A 24651-nucleotide genomic window follows, 5' to 3' on the forward strand; every position below is an offset into this window, starting at 1 on the left:
TCCGGACACTGCGAGAGGGCTGTACAAGCAATGATCACACGCATGGCACAGCGGACACACCAGGAACCGCGGTGTTGGCCGTCGAATGGCGCTAGCTGCGCAGCATTTGTGCACCGCCGCCGTCAGTGTCAGCCAGTTTGCCGTGGCATACGGAGCTCCATCGCACTCTTTAACACTGGTAGCATGCCGCGACAGCGTGGACGTGAACCGTATGTGCAGTTGACGGACTTTGAGCGAGGGCGTATAGTGGGCATGCGGGAGGCCGGGTGGCCGTACCGCCGAATTGCTCAACACGTGGGGCGTGAGGTCTCCACAGTACATCGAGGTTGTCGCCAGTGGTCGGCGGAAGGTGCACGTGCCCGTCGACCTGGGACCGGACCGCAGCGACGCACGGATGCACGCCAAGACCGTAGGATCCTACGCAGTGCCGTAGGGGACCGCACCGCCACTTCCCAGCAAATTAGGGACACTGTTGCTCCTGGGGTATCGGCGAGGACCATTCGCAACCGTCTCCTTGAAGCTGGGCTACGGTCCCGCACACCGTTAGGCCGTCTTCCGCTCACGCCCCAACATCGTGCAGCCCGCCTCCAGTGGTGTCGCGACAGGCGTGAATGGAGGGACGAATGGAGACGTGTCGTCTTCAGCGATGAGAGTCGCTTCTGCCTTGGTGCCAATGATGGTCGTATGCGTGTTTGGCGCCGTGCAGGTGAGCGCCACAATCAGGACTGCATACGACCGAGGCACACAGGGCCAACACCCGGCATCATGGTGTGGGGAGCGATCTCCTACACTGGCCGTACACCACTGGTGATCGTCGAGGGGACACTGAATAGTGCACGGTACATCCAAACCGTCATCGAACCCATCGTTCTACCATTCCTAGACCGGCAAGGGAACTTGCTGTTCCAACAGGACAATGCACGTCCGCATGTATCCCGTGCCACCCAACGTGCTCTAGAAGGTGTAAGTCAACTACCCTGGCCAGCAAGATCTCCGGATCTGTCCCCCATTGAGCATGTTTGGGACTGGATGAAGCGTCGTCTCACGCGGTTTGCACGTCCAGCACGAACGCTGGTCCAACTGAGGCGCCAGGTGGAAATGGCATGGCAAGCCGTTCCACAGGACTACATCCAGCATCTCTACGATCGTCTCCATGGGAGAATAGCAGCCTGCATTGCTGCGAAAGGTGGATATACACTGTACTAGTGCCGACATTGTGCATGCTCTGTTGCCTGTGTCTATGTGCCTGTGGTTCTGTCAGTGTGATCATGTGATGTATCTGACCCCAGGAATGTGTCAGTAAAGTTTCCCCTTCCTGGGACAATGAATTCACTGTGTTCTTATTTCAATTTCCAGGAGTGTATTTGGTTAGATCGACAGTAGTGAGAGTTTATATGCCAACTAGCTCTGCAGATGACGAAGAGATTGAAGAAATGTATGAGGAGGTAAAAGAAATTATTTAGATAGTTAACTGAGAGGAAAATTTAATTGTAATGGGGGACTAGAATTCGATTGTAGGAAAAGGAAGGGAATGATAAATAGTAGGGGAATATGGAAAAGAATGAAAGAGGAAGCCGCCTGGTAGAATTTTGCACAGAGCATAGCTTAATCTTAGCTCACACTTCGTTCAAGAATCACGAAAAAAGGTTGTATACATGGAAGAGACCTGGAGACACTAGAAGGTTTCAGGTCATTTAAATAATAGTAACAAAGAGTTTGAGGAACCAGATTTTAAATTGCAAGACATTTCCTGGGACAGATGGACTCTGGCCGCAATGTATTGGTTAAGAACTGAAGGGTAAAGCTTAAGAAACTGCAAAGTGATAGCAATTTAAATTGAAAGAACCGGAGGTTGTTGAGAAAGTTTCAGAGGGAGCATTAGGCAACAGGCGAAGGCACGCAGTAGAAGTCGAATGCGTAGCTTTAGGAGATGAAATAGTGAAGGAAGCAGAGATCAAGTAGGTAAAATGACGAGACCTAATAGGAATCCTTGGATAACACAGGAGATATTAAATTTAGTTGATGAAAGGAGAAAATTTAAGAATGCAGCAAATGAAGCGCTTGCAGGGAACACAAAGTCTAAAAAATGAGATTGACAGGAATTGCAAAATAGCTAAGCAGTAATGGCTAGAAGGCAAATGTAAGGATTTCCAAGCATATTTCACAAGGGCAATACAGATACCACCTACACGAATATTAAAGAGGCCTTCGGAGAAAACAGAAGCAGCTATATGAATAGCAAGAGCTCAGATGGAAAAGCAGTCCTAAACAAAGAAGGGAAAGCTTAATGGGTGAAGGAGTATGTAGAGGGTCTATACAAGAGAGATGAACTGGAAAGCAGTATTTTCGAAAGGGAAGAGGACGTAGACGAGATGGGAGTTACGATACTGGGAGAAGAATTTGACAGAGCACTGAAAGACGTAAGTCGAAACAACGCTACGTTAGTAGAAGACATTCCGTCAGAAATACTGACAACGTTGGGGGAACCAGCCTTGACAAAACTGTCATGTAGTGAGCAAGATGTATAAGACAGGCGAAATCCCCTCAGACTTCAAGAAGAAGGTAATAATTCCAGTTCCACAGAAATCAGGTGCTGGGAGGTGTGAATATTACCGAACTACCAATTTAAGAAGTCATGGTTGCAAAATACTAACACCAATACTCCCGAAGAAAAGAAAAATTGGTGGAAGCCGACCTCTGGCAAGATCAGTTTGGATTTCAGTGAAATGTAGGGAAACACGAAGCGATACTGACCCTACGACATACTTAAGGGGATTGTTAAGGGAAGGCAAACCTACGTTGATAGCATTTGTAAACTTGGAGGAAGCTTTTGAGAATACAGGGAGCGAAAGGCTATATACAACGGAAACGAGACGGCAGTTACAAGAGTCTACGGGCATGAAAGGGAAGCAGTGGTTGAGAAGGGAGTGAGACAGCGTTGTAGCCAGTCCCAAATCTTATTCAATCAATACGTTGACCTAACAGTAAAGGAAGCCAAAGAAAAATTTGGAATAGAAATTGAGTTCAGGAAGAAGAAATAAAAACTTTGAGGTTTGCAGATTATTTCGTCAGAGACAGCAAAGGACATGGAAGAGCAGTGAAATGGAACGGACAGTGTCTTGGACGGAGTATATAAGATATTAACAAAAGCATGACAAGGATAATGGACTGTAGTCGAATTAAATCAGGTGATGCTGAGGAAATTTGATTAGAAGATGAGACACTTAAAGTAGTAGATAAGTTTTGTTATTTGGGCAGCAGAATAACTGAGGATGGCCAAAGTAGAGAGGATAGAGTAATCTAGAGTGGCAGTGGCAAGAAAAGTGTTTCTGAAGAAGAGAAATTTAACATCGAATATAGATTTGTGCTAGGAAGTCTTTTCTGAATGTAGATATTTGTTTGGAGTGTAGTCACGTATGGAAGCGAAACGTAGACGATAAACAGTTTAGACAAAAAGAGAACAGGACCTTCTGAAATATGGCACTACTGAAGAATGTTGATTAAATGGGTAATGAAGAAGCACTGACTAGGAATAATGAGAAACGAAATTTGTGGTACAACCTGACTAAAAGATGGGATCGGTTGATAGGACACATTCTGAAACATCAGGGGATTACGAATTATTAGAGAGAAAGGGGGGGGGGGGCGGCGTAAAAATCGTAGAGGGAGACCAAGTAATGAATGCAGTAAACAGATTCAGAATGATGTAGTTCGCAGCAGTTATTTGGAGGTGAAGAGGCTTGCACAGGGTAGATTAATATGAAGAGCTTCAACAAACAAGTCTTCAGATTGAAGGCAACAACAACAACAACCACCTCCTCCTCCTCCTCCTCCTCCTCCTCCTCCTCCTCCTCCTCCTCCTCCCCCTCCATGGTTACTATGAATAAAAGAGTTTAAATTCCGTCTGTGCAGCTGCCAGAAAATGCGCATTTATATCACCGTACGTATTTCGTTTTGTTCATATAAAACGAGGTCAGTGGTGGCATGTTACGTCCGTTTTTCTCTTGTATTAGTAAGTGTCAGCTATCAGGAAGTGTCAGCTGTTTGCACATTATTACGGTATCTCTTCGTTTAGTACTGACGTTTTTTTCACCTGCTCTCAGCGTTGGTTTTGCAGCAGTACACGTTTCTTGATGCGAAATGTGAAACAATGTAGCGGGTATATTGTGCTAAATTACGACGTATATAACATCAAGAGATGTGTAGTGCTGCAAATTAACGTATGAGTTCGTAAAAAAAATAAAAAACACGATAGAATACCGTAAGAATGTACAAGCAAATAAGTAAATGGAAAACTAATTAACTAATTCATTAAAATAACACAACTTGGGAACATATACATCGTGTTTGGAAGAGCCGGAGATCTTCGATCTTCTGCCTTATTGCACTTCCCTATGTATTTTGTGAGTAGAATTCTGATCTTCATCATAACGTTTTCGTGAGTAATACATGACTGGGAAATGAGCCAAAACACGTGTACCGTCTTGGTAATTGCCGGTGCTCATTTGTTTTTATTCATACACACTTTTGACCGTGGTTTCCACAATTGCAGAAACTCATATAGTGAGAAAAACTCTCACTAAACATGCATGGCGAAACATCAGCATAAACAGCGTCATCTTGTCAAATCGACCGTCAATCGAAACTTCTCACCAGCAGGTCGCTCACTGTTTATGTTTTACAAGTACGTCAGACAATTTATGTTTGACAAGTGGGTGAAACAAAATCTTTGTTTGATGACAATATATGTTTGACAAACGTGTCAAGCAAAATTTATGTTTGAAGGACGGACTAGTAAAGTTTGACAGATTGTTTGACCGTTTACAAGAGCCTTAAGGTCTGACCAGTTGCCGTGTAGGTTCTAGCGGTGAAGTACGCATATTGCTACAGCGCTTGCCCAGCTGATCGGTTGTAGCGACTCGTACAGCGCGTTACACAAGGTCCGCGACTGAGGTGAACCTGTGTTTCCCCGAGGCGCCAGCTGGCCGCGGCTCGGTCCGCCCTCACTGACGGTTGTCCTCTCCCCGGGCAGAGACTGCAGCCGGGCCCGCGCCTGTGATGTGACGCGGCCATGGACACGCTGGTGTTCAAGAACGGCGGCGTGTTCGCGCCGGCGGAGCCCACCATCAACTGCAAGACGTGCAAGGAGCGCCGCCGCCAGCGCCAGCGGAGGGCCTCTGCCGGCCAGGACGTAGAGCAGGAGCAGCGCGCCCGAGACGCCGGACCAGGGTCAGCCAGCCGCCTTAAAGCAGAGCGCGCGCTTCGTGCTTGACGCCCTCACAAAGGTCTAGCGTGGCCAAAAAGTCCCTCGCCCGCTAGATCAAAACAGTATAGTCTGTGTCGGAATACCAACTTAAAAAAAAAGGGTTGGTGCATAAGTTGGTAGCGTTTTCTGTAAGTTCAATAAAGACAACGGACACACAAAACAAAGACTTTAGTCATCAATAATATATTCTTCTCCACTATTTACAACAGTCTGCCAACGCTGGGGTAATTTTAGATTCAGCGACAGCAGAAATGGCATGGTTTTGAGGCGAAGAACTCGTCGAGTCATATTCGGAGCGCGCATTTTCATAGGGAAAGGAAGTTCCTTGAAAGTTGTTCGACAGAGCGGAAAAGGTGGAAATCTGAGGGCACAGCGGAATGACTTTCCAAACAACCTCCTGTGTAGTGTTTTTGTCAGTTTGGCAGTATGTCGGCGGGTGTTTTCGTGGAGTAAGATCTCTTCACGCAGTCTCCCTGGTCGTTTTTCCGGGATTCCATCAGCAAGACATTTCATTTGTTGACAGCGGATTTCAGCAGTGATGGTCAAACCTCGGGGACGCAATTTGTCGTACACCACGTCGTCGCTGTTCCACCAGATGCGTAACATCATCTTTTGTGGGCGCGCGCAGGTCTTTGTGTGTGGCGAGTTGCTGCCTTGTTTGGGCTTAACCATTCCTTTCTTTTCCTTACGTTAGCATAAAGACGCCGTTGCTCGACACCAGTAATGTTATAGGATAGGAATGATCGGTGTTGTCCACAAGCCAATTGATAACGAGCAAGCAGAGATCACATATGGCCAATCGCTGATTTTTGTGTTTTTTGGCTTAGAACAGCGGTACTCATACACCCGATTTTTGAACCTTCCCTATTGCACGCAAATATCGCACGATGGTGAAATCATCCCAGTCCATAAAATTTGCCAGGTCTTGAGAACACTGACGCGGATCATTGCCGATTAACGTGTTTAAGGGGAGTTGGAACGCCCTATCCCTACAATGGTAAATTTAGTGACTTGGCTTCCCCGTATTTCAGGAACCACTGTAGCCATTGACGTGAAACTTTTACAGGACATTAAACTGTGTGTTCTGAGTATACTGAACTTCAATAATTGAATTTCAGCCACAGCTTTCGGAAATACAATTTTTTTAATTACACGGTTAAAATTTTGTATACTTTTTTGTACATTATGCTAAATAATTTTAATCATACATAACATTATATTGTTCTTTTAGTTCAGTAGACTCAGTATATTTTTGTTATTACTCCCTGAAAATTTGAATACTCTATTCGAAGTGGTTTCTGAGATTTAGGGAAAAATGCAACAGAAAATGTTAATTTTCTGGAACGGCTTCAAAAGTTTGAAAAGACTGTAATTGAATACATGCTTATTTTTTTTTATTTTTGGTCACTCAGAAGCACCCTGCACCATACTGTATATCATGCTCTTGATCTTTTTCCAAGTGTTGGCTTCTTTTCTTCCTTATGGAATCCTTAGTGGCCAACTGTGCTGCATACTCTGCCTTATCAATGCGAACCTTGTCCATTCAAGTTCTCTGATCCAGTTTACTCTAGGATTAATTCGCATATGCTGTAGCACTTTCACCCTGCCAATGTTGCCATCAATAAAAGCAATAACAGCATCACTGACCACCCACCCCCCGCCACTTTAGTGTCTTCATTCCAACAAAAACATTTTTTGGTAAGCGAGTCCATATAAGATTACTGAACGACTCATTGGGATTTTGGGTCTGACCATGCAGACACTTCTTCACTAACTCAGGATTTGCCAGGTCTCTGTAAATAGGTTTTATGATATCCATGACTGCTCCTGGGATGGAATGTTTATGGCTGTATGAACTGTTTGAGTGCCGGGCACTGCGGTAATTGCACCATGAACCAGGTCCAGGAGGGCAAAGGTGGTGTACTGGTTTTTTGTCAGTTGACAGACTGTGGAAGATAGCCCATACTGCCTGCTTCATTTTCAACAAATCCTCAATGTTGTTCTTAATGGCCATCCCATAATACTGCTGTAGTTCATCAATCATTTTTGTCTGTGAGCCTGCCTTGCTCAACCTGGTGCCCATCCTATTCTGGACATGACCTTTATAACACAGCAATCCACAGCCTTGCCGATTTTATTGTATCTTGAAGTAATGCATGTAAAAATTATAACATTTTCAACCAGTGTAATTATATTTAAAAAAGTGAAATAAAATACTTCCGATGTGAGGTTATAAGTGATATCATTTTTTTCGGATAATTAGAAATTTTCTAATGAGAGAAAAATCCGAAAAAGTGAAGAATTTTTTGTGAAAAAAAAAAATCCCTTAAACGGTCTTCACCACACATCGAAAGTCCGCTCACTATCTCAAAATGACAATACATAAATTCTAAGAGCAACAGTGACTAAAAATAAAATGACGATCGATAAAGGAACCTATAGCAACCGGAATACGAACATACAAAATTAACGCTACGAACTTATGCACGAACCTAATACAACACAGTCACCTAACCAAAGTGTCTTCATGGGGCTGAAACACTCATTTTAAACAGAAATAGGGGAATTAAAGAAATCCTAAAGAGAGAACGGATAGTAATCAGAGCCACACAGACCGCGACAAGGCGCATCAGACCGCGCGGCTATACACACGTAAGATCATGTAAGCTTCCAGTCAGCATAAACGTTTTATTTCGTTAACAATAGTAGTTACAGTAGAGAACTACCACACGTATACGCGATAAATTTAATTTGTTGTTGTTTTTTAAGAATCTATGTTTCCATGAAAGACTCCCTGAGATGTTCACAGAAAGCTCCTCGGACTTGTTTCGTCCGTTCTGCATAATTTCTGCCTGTGATTTACAAGGCTGGCAATTCAATCGCAGCACACGAGATTTCCACATTGCGGAGCGCCCAGGTGTTCGCTGTGTAAGCCGAGCTCTAACTGACGCGTCGCGCGTGGAAATAAGAGTGCAATAATGTTGTACCGTTCTTGACCTCGCTCTGTCGCGTTAATGGCGCAGTATTATGGTGTCAATAGTATTTGGGGGAGGGGGGCGGGGTGAGGAACGCTTAAGGTACGTTTACGTGGGCCATGTCGTACGGCGATGCAGCAGTATTTGTTGCCGTCAGCATTCCTGCAATGTGGCTGCAGTAGACGGTCCTATGACCGGGAAATATTGCTGACGGGGGACGCTGTTGCCGAGTTAATGACAGAGGTATTGCCTGTGCTGTCCACCGAGGGAGCAGAATATTTGGTAGGGCCGAGCCATATCTGCCTGTGCCCTCTGTAAATGTTTCCTTCCCCCTCAATCTGTCTTATTTCCTATTTCTCACGTCAACAGCGCTACAGTACCAAGTCGCTTAATTTGAGAGGTGGAACATTATTATTTCTCTCCAGTTGGAAAGATGGCGCGTAAATAGTCGTTCGCCAGATGACTCAGTATGTGAAATAATAAAGTCTCACGCTGCTCGACTTCGGTACAAGACTAAGAATTAATATTGGAAATCCGGTACAAGACTAATTAAGAATTAATATTAAAAAGGTCCCTAAGACTCGATGGAACAGAAAATATTTTCAAATTATGATTTACTGACAGCTGCGAAAATGACCGAACTAAGAGTTCAATAGGTCATGGTTGCAAAATACTGGCACGAATTCCTTACAGAACAATGGAAAAACTGGTAGAAGTGATCTCAGGGAAGATCAGTTTGGATTCTAGAGAAATCCAGGTACAGGCGAGGCATTACTTGACCCCATGATGTGTTCTTGAAGGAACGTTAGGGAAAGGCACATCTGCTTTTGTAACATTTGTAGACTTCGAGAAATCTTTTGACAGTGTTGACTTGAATACACATCTTCGAAATTCTGAGGATAGCAGGGGTAAAATACAAACAAACAACGGAAAATCCAGGACGGAATGTAACAATTCTGAAAAGGAAAGCGCGCGCGCGCGCGTTGTGTGTGTGTGTGTGTGTGTGTGTGTGTGTGTGTGTGTGTGTGTGTGTTTTTTTTGACAAAGGCCTTGTTGGCCGAAAGCTTATTTTAGACACTCTATTCGTTGTGTGTGTCTGCGACTCAGCATCTCCGCTATGTGGTGAAGGGTAAAATACAGGTTTACAGCTTCTAGAGAAACCAGACGACAGTGATAAGAGTCGAGGGGGCATGAAAGGGGGGCAGTGGTTGAGAAAGGAATGAAACAGGGTTTTAACCTACCCCTGATGTTATGCAATCTGTACATTGAGCAAGCAGTAAAGGAAAACAAAGAAAAATTTGGAGTAGCAGTTGAAGTCTAGGGAGAAGAAGTAAAAACTTTGAGGTTTGTCGACGACATTGTAATTCTGCCAGAGGCAGCAAAGGATTTGGAAGAGAAGTTAAACGAATGAACAGAGTCTTGAAAGGAGGATACAAGATGAACATCAACAAAAGCAAAACGGGTATAATAGAATGTAGTCGAATTAAATCAGGCGATGCTGAGGAAAGTAGATTAGGAAATGAGACACAGTGGTGGTGGTGGTGGTGGTAGTTTTGCGATTTGGGTAGCAAAATAACTGATGAAAGCCGAAGTCGTGAAGATAAAAAATGGAGGGTGGAAATGGCAATAAAAGCTTTTCCGAAGGAGAGAAATTTGTTAACATCGAATATAGACTTGATTGTTAGGAAGTCTTCCCTGAAGGTGTTATTCTGAAGTGTAGCCATGTAGTAAGTGGCCGATAAACAGTTCAAACAAGAAGAGAATTGAAGCTTTTGAAATGTAGTGCTGCAGTAGAATGCTGAAGATTGTATGGGTAGATCACGCAACTAATGAGGTGCTACTTAACAGAATTGGGGATACAAGGACTTTGTGGCACAACTTAACTGAAAGAAGGGATTAGTTGATTGGACACCCTCTGATCATCAAGGGATCACCAGTTTAGTGTGTGTGTGTGTGGGGGGGGGGGGGGGGGGGATAAAAATCGTAAACGAATACAGCAAGCAGATTCAGAAGGATGTAGGTTGCAGCAGTTATTCGAAAATGAAAGGCTTGCCCAGTATAAAGTAGCATGGAGAGTTGCATCAAACCAGTCTTCGAACAGAAGACCACAACAACCACTACCACCACCTCAAAGTGTACTTTTAAAATAGTGTATTTGCGGCTTAGCGAAACGTAAAAAAGAATTAACACTAATTTAAATCATTCTAGATAATTTTTTGTTTAATATTTTGCATCGTTTTCCAGAGTAATAAAACTTCAAATTTACGGAAATATTTGTGAGAAAGGGGGATGGGGGTCGGCATTAAATTGGCTGTCTCAGGAGGAAGGGTCAGCATTCATGAGAGGAACGATCATCTGAACCAAAAATGTCTAGTAAACATAACAGCATTCATGAGAGGAACGATCATCTGAACCAAAAATGTCTAGTAAACATAAGCTGTAAAGTGCATACCTTAGAAGGTGAGAGACCTTGTTCATCTCCGATGCTGTAAACACAATTTTTTGACGGGGAGCGAACAGTAGACTGCTGTTAACCTGAAATAAGGTTTCGATGCTGGCAGAATGAGATGCTACATTGTGGTACAGTGTGTCTACACGTGTTCATTGATTTCATCGAAAAAGCAATGGATCTGCAGTCTAAAAGTTTTGGCTGCCTTAGTTATGAGATTATAGGTACAGTGTGTGGAACTCGTAATTTTTTTTTTTCATCATTCACACATGTAATCGATAAATGGGCAACAGACTGATTTTTTGCGCAGTTTATCGAAGATGAAAAATTCTGGTAGCTCCATCAACTGCACGCTGACAATGCGAGGTGCCCTTGCACCCGTTTTGAAATCATTGGTGCTGCAGATATGAGTCGTGTCATGCCTGACCCTCATGACTTCCCCCATTGCCCAATTATCGACTTACCTGACGTGAATCATCGTTCGTTGTAGCGTTTTAGTGGTGGTCTCCAAAATTGTGGGGCCTAGCTGCGTATAATTATGGTTGAAGACACTCTGTAAAAGAGAAGCAAAAATTCCTTCCCGCCATCGTGGGTTCAGGTTACTTTTCCTGCTGGTCAGATCAGGAGAATGCCAGGCTGGTTTCTTTAACAGGGCTACTGGTTCCTTCACATCAGAGTTCCTTCACCATTCTGCCCCGTCCGAATTAGTTCACGACAGGAAACATATCCAAATTAAATGTGGTAATTCCTAAAACAAATCTGAAACCGCTGAACCGAAAGCAAACTGCATGAACTCTCCCCATAATAAAAAAAAAAAAAAGCAAAGGTAAAATGCTGAATGAAGAGAACAAATAACTGTCGAGGACTTACGTTGAACAGAAAACAACACTCTTAGGAACACATTTTTGGCGCATCAATTTATGTGTGTTATGAAGGTTCTAAAATACGATAAAACTCATTATCTTCTTCGTACGTGAGGATCGTCTGTGCAACTAGTTTTCCGCAATGTGTTCCAGTTTTTATGAGCATTATCAGTTACCTGTACCATAAGTTCCCCAGTTTTCGATATATCTACCATATATGGGATTACGTTATTTAAACATCTTCCTCGTAATAGCTGCTGGCGTGAGGGTTTCTTTGTCAATTTATTTACAACGTCCGAAGCAGATGTTATTCCAATTATTTATTGGTTCCACTTTGCAACTTTATACAACTCCTATACTGCGCCCAAAAATACGATCGGAAACCCGTTCTCCAAGTCGCATTTGAGGAGAGCAGAACGCAAAAATTTGTTAAGTAGAACCAATAAGTTTCAAAAGCTCTGCCAAAATGTGCGTCAAAAGTTGTTTTAAACTTGGTAGAATTGTGCTGACAACAGAAACACTATACATCCCATGTGCCACCGTTGGACAATGTGATTGCTGATTCATCTCTTATCCTGAAACACTGCTAAAATAGTTAAAGGAGATTCATTTGTGGTGGATATGGGTAGTGAAACGGAATGAATATCGTTGATGACCACTGGACAAGATTCACTGGTAGTTACCTCCATGTGTTCAGGATCTAAGGTAATAAATTTGAAGTAAATCCAGAATTTGTAAAAATCATCATCAAAATTACGTAAAATTAGAGAACTTATTTGAGTTTATCAGATACCGTATTTATTTTTTATTTCCAACTACTTAAAAATAGCCGTGACGACAAAACTAAATATATTGCACGATCTGACGATAATTTTGGCCCTGTTCGACTTAATATTATCGTATTTGTCACCCCGTTGGGAACGAATATTTTTCATTATTATTTTTACTGTTTGACTCACGGAATGCAACGTGTTCCCGATTAAATGGGATTGTCTGATCTTTTCCGTTTTGCGAGGTACGGTTAGTCCAATGCGGTCTCGCGTGTATTACTAAAAAAAATTAGACAAATCATCAACAACATATTCGTTTAACTGGGGGTCGAAGATTACACTACTTTAACTTCAACAGAACTAGTCAGCAGTGTTCAATAACAACAATTACTTAATATGCTTAGAGCTACCCTGGAAGTAGCTCTGCTTCAAAGATGATAAAATTTACATATGAAAAACTTCAACTCGTATTTTAACTTAATCGCGACTAACTCTTAATTACTTGGCCCATTATTATTTACACATTCTTGCATTTTTTGGTAGTATATTGACTTAAAAATTGCAAATAGTGGCAACAGATATAAGTTCTTCTAGCTACAGTTACGAAATAATTGCTGCTGGACCACTGGACCTTCATTTTGCACCATTTGTACACTTGTTGGCGAGGTGTTACGTCAAAAAACGCTTGTTGCTACACCATTTTACAAACTACGCTTACTCTTCACAAAAGAAATAAAACAAAAATAGCTGCAAGCTCTAAATTGCACCGTCACTTCACAGTTTACCATTGAATGTGCTAGTTTTCCTTAGGCGTGGCCATGTAACTATTTTCAAACATCTCCGAAGACTGTTGTTGTGGTCTTCAGTCCTGAGACTGGTTTGATGCAGCTCTCCCGCTACTCTATCCTGTGCAAGCTTCTTCATCCCCCAGTACCTACTGCAACCTACATCCTTCTGAATCTGCTTGGTATATTCATCTCTTGGTCTCCCTCTACGATTTTTACCCACCACGCAGCCCTCCAATACTAAACTGGTGATCCCTTGATGCCTCAGAACATGTCCTACCAACCGATCCCTTCTTCCAGTCAAGTTGTGCCACAAACTTCTCTTCTCCCCAAACCTCCTCATTAGTTATGTGATCTCATTAGTTATGTGATCTTCCCATCTAATTTTCAGCATTCTTCTGTAGCACCATATTTCGAAAGCTTCTATTCTCTTCCTGTCCAAACTATTTATCGTCCATGTTTCACTTCCATACATGGCTACACTCCATACAAATACTTTCAGAAACGACTTCCTAACACTTAAATCAATACTCGATGTTAACAAATTTCTCTTCTTCAGAAACGCTTTCCTTGCCATTGCCAGTCTACATTTTATATCCTCTCTACTTCGACCATCATCAGTTATTTTGCTCCCCAAATAGCAAAACTCCTTTACTACTTAAAGTGTCTCATTTTCTAATCTAATACCCTCAACATCGCCTGACTTAATTCAACTACATTCCATTATCCTCGTTTCGCTTTTGTTGATGTTCATCTTATATCCTCCCTTCAAGACACCATCCATTCCGTTCAACTGCTCTTCCAAGTCCTTTTCTGTCTCTGACAGAATTACAATGTCATCGGCGAACCTCAAAGTTTTTATTTCTTCTCCATGGATTTTAATACCTAGACCGAATTTTTCTTTTGTTTCCTTTACTGCTTGCTCAATATATAGATTGAATAACATCAGGGAAAGGCTACAACCCTGTCTCACTCCCTTCCCAACCACTGCTTCCCTTTCATGTCCGTCGACTCTTATAACTGTCATCTGGTTTCTATACAAATTGTAAATAGCCTTTCGCTCCCTATATTTTACCCCTGCCGCCTTCAGAATTTGAAAGAGAGTATTCCAGTCAACATTGTCAAAAGCTTTCTCTAAGTCTACAAATGCTAGAAACGTAGGTTTGCCTTTCCTTAATCTAGCTTCTAAGATAAGTCGTAGAGTCAGTATTGCCTCACGTATTCCAATATTTCTACGGAATCCAAACTGATCTTCCCCAAGGTCGGCTTCTACTAGATTTTCCATTCGTCTGTAAAGAATTCGTGTTAGTATTTTGCAGCCGTGACTTATTAAACTAATAGTTCGGTAATTTTCACATCTGTCAACACCTGCTTTCTTTGGGATTATTATATTCTTCTTGAAGTCTGAGGGTATTTCGCCTGTCTCATACATCTCGCTCACCAGATGGTAGAGTTTTGTCAGGACTGGCTCTCCCAAGGCCTTCAGTAGCTCTAATGGAATGTTGTCTACTTCCGGGGCCTTGTTTCGACTCAGGTCTTTCAGTGCTCTGTCGAACTCTTCACGCAGTATCATATCTCCCATTTCATCTTCATCTACATCCTCTTCCATTTCCATAATATTGTCCTCAAGTACATCGCCCTTGTATAGACCCTCTATATACTCCTTCCACCTTTCTTGCTTTCCCTTCTTTGCTTAGAACTGGGTTTCCATCTGAGATCTTGATATTCATACAAGTGGTTCTCTTATCTCCAAAGGTCTCTTTAATTTTCCTGTAGGCAGTATCTATCTTACCCCTAGTGAGATAAGCCTCTACATCCTTAAATTTGTCCTCTAGCCATCCCTGCTTAGCCATTTTGCACTTCCTGTCGATCTCATTTTTGAGACGTTTGTATTCCTTTTTGCCTGACTCATTTACTGCATTTTTATATTTTGTCCTTTCATCAATTAAATTCAATATTTCTTCTGTTACCCAAGGATTTCTACTAGCCCTCGTCATTTTACCTACTTTACCCTCTGCTGCCTTCACTACTTCATCCCTCAAAGCTAACCATTTTTCTTCTACTGTATTTCTTTCCCCCATTCCTGCCATTTGTTCCCTTACGCTCTCCCTGAAACTCTGTACAACCTCCTCTGGTTTAGTCAGTTTATCCAGGTCCCATCTCCTTAAATTCCCACCTTTTTGCAGTTTCTTCAGTTTTAATCTACAGTTCATAACCAATAGATTGTGGTGAGAGTCCACATCTGCCCCTGGAAATGTGTTACAATTTAAAACCTGGTTCCTAAATCCGAAGACTATATTATCGAAAGTTCTGTTAATTGTACTCATACTCCACGCCTACGTTGAGAATTAAAATACGCTCCATTTAATATCGTCTCGCGTATGTACGTGGAAGTACTTAATCTTGTACATAATCGAATTCCAAAGCATGATCCGACTTTATATGCAAAATAAAAACACGGAATAACCAATTTTTTCCAGAGCAAAGAGCTTATCATAGTCACAGTCTTTGTAAGAATCGTGGTGTCCCGTTCAGCGTTACTGGATCGCATAACTGAATTAAATTTATCGTACATTTCGTTAAGGGATCGTAAATATCAACAATATGAAATGCGTTTTTGCGTGTCTCTCCTGGATAACGGCTTCCAGGGCCAACGAAAAGTTCATTTTCAGTATTTCGTCTGGTTATTGGCGGAATTTAAAAATTGGACATGCTGTCATAATCCACTCATTAAGAGTCAAATAAGTTTAACACGATAAGTATTACAATTAGGAACTAAGTACAGTATTTGTCTCGAAGTTGATGGCGGCCAAATATTCCAACTTTGTTCATCCATGACTCGAAAATAACACATAGCGACTTCCAAGTGACTTCACACATAGCTTCAAACCTTTACGAAACTTTTTCTCGTTGACAGCACACACAAATTGATGGAAGGAAAAAAGTTTGGCGCGTATTAGTTTCACTGGCCATGTGGGCAAACGTTTTAATTTTTTACTTCTTTATTGCTAATGCTATTCGCAACACATTTTGCAGGCAGTATCTACATATACCACTGAATGCCCCTGCAATAACCCGCGTCCAGCCATCCAGATTGAGGTTTTCGGTGATTTCCCGAAATCGCTTTAGGCAAGTGCCGGGATAGTTCCTTCTTTTGAAAGGGCACGGCCTTACCACATCCTTGCCTAATCCGATGGGACCGATGACCTCGCTGTTTGGTCCCCTCCACCGAATCAGCCAACCAACCAGCATTTGCAACATAATATTGCTTTACAGTAAATAGTTCAGAAGATATGACGTCAGAAATAACGAGAAGCGTCAAAAGCGAGCTTCTGCTGAGCGCAAATTACCTAAGAAAAGAATGAGTTCTGTATTTCATAAGGAAAGCACTTAGCGACATCCAACAAACTTTAAGGGTAATTTCAGTCCTTTTCCAAACCTTTTCCCACTTACATGCTTATCGTCAAAAATAACAGAATTGAGCGCTACTATGATTGTTGTAGGGCATTGGGAAGAAATCTTGGCCGGCCTCGGCCGAGGCTTTACGCTGGTACCACATAAAAATACGCGTGTTTGATTATTTCACGTTAACTTCTCCTCATTCTAATGCTACTAATTTTTAATTTTTTTACTAGCAAACAATATATAAATATGGTTCACAAAATTATTTAAAAATTACTTCGTTATTTGCTTACCTCGGAAGAAAAATTAAAAAAGGAATGCATCATCATTTTCGTCCTCTGGAGGGTCAGGAATAGAAGAGGTGATGGCCGCAAACATAGCTTGCGTTTTTTACATGCTGCCGAGCATATTTTCAGAAGGAACAAATTTTTTGCTTGAGCTGCTGCTCCTCACACATCCATTCACTGTGAAGGTAACGACCCTATTCCTGTTTTTCATTTTTGAAGATTCATCGTACTGAAAACTCTTTCGCAGTCAGCATTTGAATGTGGAAGGGATAAACACGAGAGTGAAAAAACTACTTGGGCTGGGAATTCTCTCTCTCTCTCTCTCACACCAAGTAAAGTTTCTATGTTGAGTCTGTTCACGCAAAATACGCCCATTTCCGAACAGTTCCTAATATTTTCGTCTGTTTTTTTGCGATAGGAAGTTTCGTCCAGTCGTCGCCGATTGTCGTAAATGCGTATCTTCATCTACAGAGACTATTCTCGGTAATAAAAGTTTCAAACGGTCTCCAGCATAGTCATCACGTGTCAGTAGAAGATAAAAAACAAATACATTGGTTTATAAAATGCAAAGCTTTGCTAACCAAAGTTTCATAACAAATACTCATGAAATAAGCAAATTTCATCATAGAGAAATGGATATTTTGGTTCTCTAGAATGTAACGGCTCTAATTCTCAAGGTGTATTGAAGATTAGCATTTCGATAGCTGTTTGCATTTTGAACTCTTAACTGCATCTGTTATAAAATTTCATCAAAGTATTGTCTGCTGTAGTTTATACATAACGTCAAATGTTTTTTAAACAATGATTAGTTTAAATTGAAAACCAGCACTTGATAATGAACTTGTAATTACGTAACAGAAATAATGATGTCTTGTATACTACTATTAAACAATCTTGGTCTGTTACATTACAATAAGTAGTGAAAAACTACTGCACATTACTTGAATAAGAAATAAAAGTGGTACCCAACCATGTTAATGATTTAGCACAGAAGTTTTTTTGCCATGTTTAGTGCCACTGAGAGAAATGTAAGTGATTATGAGAGGCGTTTGTAAATGATGGGCTGTTTCTTGCATGTAGCAGCTAGTTTTGTTGTAGATTGACAAATAAGGGATTCCAGATTCAGCAATAGTCTGTGCAGATAAACTTTTCAAATAACGATCATTTGTCAGCTACTGCTAGATGAAGGCCTGCTCTAGACTTGTCAGTGCATCGCAAAATATCACTATGAACAATAATTTCTGTTTAAACTTCTGAACAATTAGGTGGTGGTTAATACTTTTATGAGAGCTTAGTCCCCACAGGTAGTGACTGTTTATGATATAAAGTTGGCAACTGCAAATGTCTCCCATATAGGGGAGTGAAACATTGTGTGACTGGGTGTTGTGTGCTGTCTTTAGATTAGTTAGGTTTAAGTAGTTCTTAGTTCTAGGGGACTGATGACCATAGATGTTAAGTCCCATAGTGCTCAGAGCCATTTCAACCATTTTTTTTGAAACATTGTGAATAATTTTGTACATTAACCATGCCCTCTCAGCCTTGAACTTTTGTAGGAACTAACGACCAGCCCTTAAAACAAACATTGTGTTGCTGTAAAAGGGAACATTGATGATATATGTGGCATTGCACCTGCAACTACACACAACAAAATTTTAATTTTCTTTTATGTCTTTTTTTTTTCCAGTGAGCTGAAGAAGCTCTCGGAAGAAAGCCTGACAAGACAGCCGGAGGAAGTATTTGATATCATATGCAAGTTAGGTGAAGGGTAAGTAGTATCTCTCTTTACAAAACATTCCTCTTTTACCTGATAGAAGTATAACCACTGTTGTTTTTCAGAAAGTTGATTCAAAGTGAAATATAAAATCACTGAAGAAGTGTCATGTATCCCTGATATTGTTGATAATAGGATAGAGTAGATTAATCATTCCTGTTGATTAGGTCTCTTATTCGAATAATTTAAACATGATTGTGATTTTTATTTTCTGTCTTTGACTGGTAAATGTAGATACAGTGCAACAAATTCATTTTCTCAGATAGTGATAGTCAAGTGTTCGTTATTTACAGCTCAATTTACATTATTGGTAGAGGGTATCGCATGGAAAATCATGATGCTGCTTGTTGGCTAATGAAGTAAATTCCAAAATTACAGCATAAATTTAGACAACATTGTCCGTGGAGTGCAGCAATCTGGTGCTATACTTCGGTTTAAACAACGGTAGAGATCACAATAACGTTTGTTTATTATGACCTATTTCCGCTTATGTTAAAGCCGTCCTCAGATTTCGTGGGCACCCTATGGCTGGTGCTGGCACCTCCTCGGTTTTTCATATCATGGTCCTGCACTGTGGTACAATCATGGTATCACGTGAGAAACAGAGGAGCTGACAGCACCAGGCATAGGGGGCTCAAAAAACCTGGGGATGGCTGTAACCTAAACTGAAACTGGTCATAATAAACAAACGTTATTGCAGTCTCGACTTGTTTTAACCAAAAGTACATGTCAAACAAAATTTGGTTATTGATGCCAACACTCCACCACTACAGATTTCTTACCTAAACTCAGATTGGAATGTATACCGCAGAGACAGGTTGGACAGTGAACGGGGAGGCGTGTTTATAGCGATGAGAAGTGCAATAGTATCGAAGGAAATTGACGGAGATCCAAAATGTGAAATAATTTGGGTGAAGGTCACGATTAAAGCAGGCTCAGACATGGTAATTGGATGTCTCTATAGGCCCCCTGGCTCAGCAGCTGCTGTGGCTGAGCACCTGAAGGATAATTTGGAAAATATTTCGAGTAGATTTCCCCACCATGTTACAGTTCTGGGTGGAGATTTTAATTTGCCGGATATAGACTGGGAGACTCAAACGTTCATAACGGGTGGCAGGGACAAAGCATCCAGTGAAATTTTTTTAAGTGCTTTATGTGAAAACTACCTTGAGCAGTTAAACAGAGAACCAACTCGTGGCGATAACATATTAGACCTTGTGGTGACAAACAGACCCGAACTATTTGAAGCAGTTAACGCAGAACAGGGAATTAGGGATCATAAAGCGGTTACTGCATCAATGATTTCAGCCGTAAATAGAAATATTAAAAAAGGTAGGAAGATTTTTCTGTTTAGCAAAAGTGACAAAAAGCAGATTACAGAGTACCTGACGGCTCAACACAAAAGTTTTGTCTCAAGTACAGATAGTGTTTAGGATCAGTGGACAAAGTTCAAAACCATCGTACAATATGCGTTAGATGAGTACGTGCCAAGCAAGATCGTAAGAGATGGAAAAGAGCCACCGTGGTACAACAACCGAGTTAGAAAACTGCTGCGGAAGCAAAGGGAACTTCACAGCAAACATAAACATAGCCAAAGCCTTGCAGACAAACAAACATTACGCAAAGCGAAATGTAGTGTGATGAGGGCTATGCGAGAGGCGTTCAATGAATTCGAAAGTGAAGTTCTATGTACTGACTTGGTAGAAAATCATAAGAAATTTTGGTCTTATGTCAAAGCAGTAGATGGATCAAAACAAAATGTCCAGACACTCTGTGACCTAAATGGTACTGAAACAGAGAATGACAGACTAAAGGTCGAAATACTAAATGTCTTATTCCAAAGCTGTTTCACAGAGGAAGACTGCACTGTAGTTCCTTCTCTAGATTGTCGTACAGATGACAAAATGGTAGATCTCGAAATAGACGACAGAGGGATAGAGAAACAATTAAAATCCCTCAAAAGAGGAAAGGCCGCTGGACCTGATGGGATACCAGTTCGATTTTACACAAAGTAAGCGAAGGAACTTGCCCCCCTTCTTGCAGCGGTGTACCGTAGGTCTCTAGAAGAGGGTAGCATTCCAAAGGATTGGAAAAGGGCACAGGTCATCCCCGTTTTCAAGAAGGGACGTCTAACAGATGTGCAGAACTATAGACCTATATTTCTAATGTCGATCAGTTGTAGAGTTTTGGAACACGTATTATGTTCTAGTATAATGACTTCTCTGGAGACTAGAAATCTACTCTGTAGGAGTCAGCATGGGTTTCGAAAAAGACGGTCGTGTGAAACCCAGCTCGCGCTATTCGTCCACGAGACTCAGAGGGCCATAGACATGGGTTCACAGGTAGATGCCATGTTTCTTGACTTCTGCAAGGCGTTAGATACAGTTCCCCTCAGTTGTTTAATGAACAAAGTAAGAGCATATGGACTATCAGACCAATTGTGTGATTGGATTGAAGAGTTCCTAGGTAACAGAACACAGCATGTCATTCTCAATGGAGAGAAGTCTCCCGAAGTAAGAGAGATTTCAGGTGTGCCGCAAGGGAGTGTCATAGGACCGTTGCTATTCACAATATACATAAATTACCTGGTGGATGACATCGGAAGTTCACTGAGGCTTTTTGCAGGTGATGCTGTGGTGTATCGAGAGGTTGTAACAATGGAAAATTGTACTGAAATGCAGGAGGATCTGCAGCGAATTGACGCATGGTGCAGGGAATGGCAATTGAATCTCAATGTAGACAAGTGTAATGTGCTGCGAATACATAGAAAGATAGATCCCTTATCATTTAGCTACAAAATAGCAGGTCAGAAACTGGAAGCAGTTAATTCCATAAATTATCTGGGAGTACGCATTAGGAGTGATTTAAAATGGAATGATCATACAAAATTGATCGTCAGTAAAGCAGATGCCAGACTGAGATTCATTGGAAGAATCCTAAGGAAATGCAATCCGAAAACAAAGGAAGTAGGTTACAGTACGCTTGTTAGCCCACTGCTTGAATACTGCTCAGCAGTGTGGGATCCGTACCAGATAGGGTTGATAGAAGAGATAGAGAAGATCCAACGGAGAGCAGCGCGCTTTGTTGTGGGATCATTTAGTAATCGCGAAAGTGTTACGGCGATGATAGATAAACTCCAGTGGAAGACTCTGCAGGAGACGCTCAGTAGCTTGGTACGGGCTTTTGTTAAAGTTTCGAGAACATACCTTCACCGAAGAGTCAAGCAGTATATTGCTCCCTCCTACATATATCTTGCAAAGAGACCATGAGGATAAAATCAGAGAGATTAGAGCCCACACAGAAGCATACCGACAATCCTTCTTTCCACAAACAATACGAGACTGGAATAGAGGGGAGAACCGATAGAGGTACTCAAGGTACCCTCCGCCATACACCGTCAGGTGGCTTGCGGAGTATGGATGGATGTAGATGCAGATGTAGATCAGTGCATAGTCTTGCAGAAGCTAACTGCTTCATTACTTATCAGATTTGTGCAAAGATTAACAATTTATTAAAAAGTGTGATCATTGGCCATCTTCTCTTTGAAGAGTTATCTCGTTGTTATTATTCTTGACTACGACGGGATAAATGATCACATAAGATAAAAATTCTGCGTTGAGATATGATACCACATTACAAGTGTGAGCGAGCACGCGTTTCAAGCTCGTCTGTGGGCTTGTAAACGTGGCATGTACTACACTCTTTTGTCAGGTGTGACATAGTTTATGTAGTGTCATTCGATATTTGCAAATAAAGCAGCATATTGAAAGCTAATGTGAGAGTGTTGCAGGATATTTAGATAATGTGAATATGACAAGAAGTCAGTGGCAAATGAAGGAATTTTACAGTGAGAAGATTAAATAATCAAAAGATAGGTTAAGTTTATGGTTTCTTAGTTCTTGAATTGCTCAGGGAAATTCAGGTCAGCACTATGGAGCATTGTTAGTAGACTGAGAACACGGAGACTTCTGCTCATTGTACACTAAAAATGTCAACCAACACCATAAAATTTGTGAATGTCTTCATCACCGAGGCAAAACTTGTGATAGGCTGGAAAAGTTCATTTCTTCCACTGTACTAGAAAAGAAACAGCAGTCATGATAGTGGATTTACCTCTAATCTCCAAACAAGCCAATAATGTTAACAAACACTCAGTAACAGAAAGAATATAGTGTCAGTCTTTCTTGGACAAGAAAAGTTTTTTGATTGTTCAGAACATGAAGCAAGGGACAACAGTCGATGCAGATACACACTGAGACAAGTGTGAATCATTTACAAATCATATCAGAAGAAAAGAAGTCATTCTAATTTCTTAGACTTTCCCAGCAATTTGTTGTCATCTCGTAGAATTGGATGTACTGGAAGTGGTCCAGAAAATAGGTCTTAAGAAACACCTGATGAAGATGCCGAGTTACACTGTCGAAATACCCACTGGCAGTACACCCAATTCTATGAGATGGCTGGAGAAATTCTGTTAGATGTCATTCTGCTGCGCGATAATGCCTGGCCACATATTTTTGCAGAAACTCGCCAACTTCAACAGTATTCTTTATTAGTCATGGAGTGACTTCCATCTTTTTTCCATAGATGAATCAATGGTGGGGCAAATGACAATTCAATCATCTGAAAAACTGCCTAGGGAACCTTGTATTAATAGTGTTACGCAAATCGCAGTCTAGAGCAGGACCTCAGAGTTGAGACCACTCTTGCAGCTTATGCTTAAATTTTATTGATTATTTTATTAAGTAGCTTGTAATTAGCCTCATGAGGTGCCTCATTTATCCTATTCCAGCCTTTTCTATTACAGGTTAATCTTAGGTGGTCACTGGAAATTGAACATAGGACCTCTTGAGTCAGCAGCCAGCAACGTTTACCAATATCTGAACACAAATGCCATGTGCTTTTTGTTACTGTTCTCACCTTGAAGATTGGTTTGAACACTGCTTTGTTTGATTAAGCATGGTACATCCTTGCCTTCGTATGACTTTTGAACTAACTTACAGGGGGACTTATTGTTCAAATGGATCCAGACCCTGGTAATCACTTACATTATGGACTGAATTCCGTTGTTGTGACTTAACACAAAACCTTCATGGTCACTGCTGATGCTGCATATGTCTTCACCTATGTAACATACTTATGTGGTTTCTAAATGCTGAGAATTTTTTGTCCAAATACTACTCTGATAGCAGATGTAAGATGTGATTAGTTGTCACTATGATGAAACTCATTTTGAAAAGGTAATCATTTCACTTTTGTGAATAAAACTGACGAATGTACCACAGCTATAGCTGTTGGATCCAGAATTAATCATCCAAAGTGAATCACATTTGCATTGACATCTATACACCCCCAAGCCACCTTTCATTGTGTTGCAGAGGGTATCTGGAGTACCATCGACCCTTCTGCATTTACTGTTCCAGGCCTCACAGTCTTTTTGATAGATACAGTACAAGGCTGCAGTATAATGGGAGCTGCTTCTAGGAATGTACACAACCCAAATTTTAACTGCGCACCTCGGAAAATTGTGCAGTGCCTCTCTTGTAGCATCTGCCACTACTTGAATGAGCATATCTGTGAAGCTTTTGCACTGTTTAACCTGCGGAAAAACATGCTACTCTTCTTTGGATTCTCCATATCTTCTCTATAACATGCTGCTGCTCTTTGGACTCATCATATTTTCTGTATCAATGCTATCTGATAGTCACAGACTGATGGGCATATACAGCTAGAGTTTCATAAGCTACCTCCTTCATGGCAGCCCGCACTTCCTGAAGTTTCTTCCAGTGACCTGTCGGGTATCTGCTTTTTGTGCAGTTAGTTTTATGTGGCCATTGCACTTTAAGTCACTTTGTAATCGTGCTGCCAGGTATTTAATGCTTACAGCAATTCTTCAGCAATAGTGTAATCAAATAACAGGAATTTCTCTCTTTTTTATGCACAATATTTTACATTTGTTTGTGTTGAGGATCATCTGCCAATCCCTGCAACAAGTGCCAATCCTCTGCAGGTCTTCCTGCATTTTGCTACAGTTTTTTTAGTAGTGAGATTTCTCTGGAAATATCGTCATCTTTAAACTAACT

At 41.3% G+C, this 24651-nt stretch overlaps 1 protein-coding gene across 3 annotated transcripts in view; it reads left to right on the forward strand.

Annotated features, from left to right (window-relative positions):
- LOC126263247 (serine/threonine-protein kinase 3) overlaps positions 1–24651 on the forward strand; it is a 378603-nt gene that overhangs the window by 302841 nt on the left and 51111 nt on the right. For 2 of the 3 annotated variants that reach the window (XM_049960335.1, XM_049960343.1), the window contains exons 2-3: positions 5033–5229; positions 18482–18562. In XM_049960335.1, coding sequence (XP_049816292.1) covers positions 5072–5229; positions 18482–18562 — 239 coding nt within the window. In that variant the 5' untranslated portion in view covers positions 5033–5071. The remainder of the gene's footprint in view (positions 1–5032; positions 5230–18481; positions 18563–24651) is intronic. The other variant, XM_049960350.1, reaches the window with a different exon arrangement.

The sequence above is a fragment of the Schistocerca nitens genome, chromosome 1 (genome assembly GCF_023898315.1).
Source record: "Schistocerca nitens isolate TAMUIC-IGC-003100 chromosome 1, iqSchNite1.1, whole genome shotgun sequence".
NCBI classification, from domain to species: Eukaryota; Metazoa; Arthropoda; class Insecta; order Orthoptera; family Acrididae; genus Schistocerca; species Schistocerca nitens.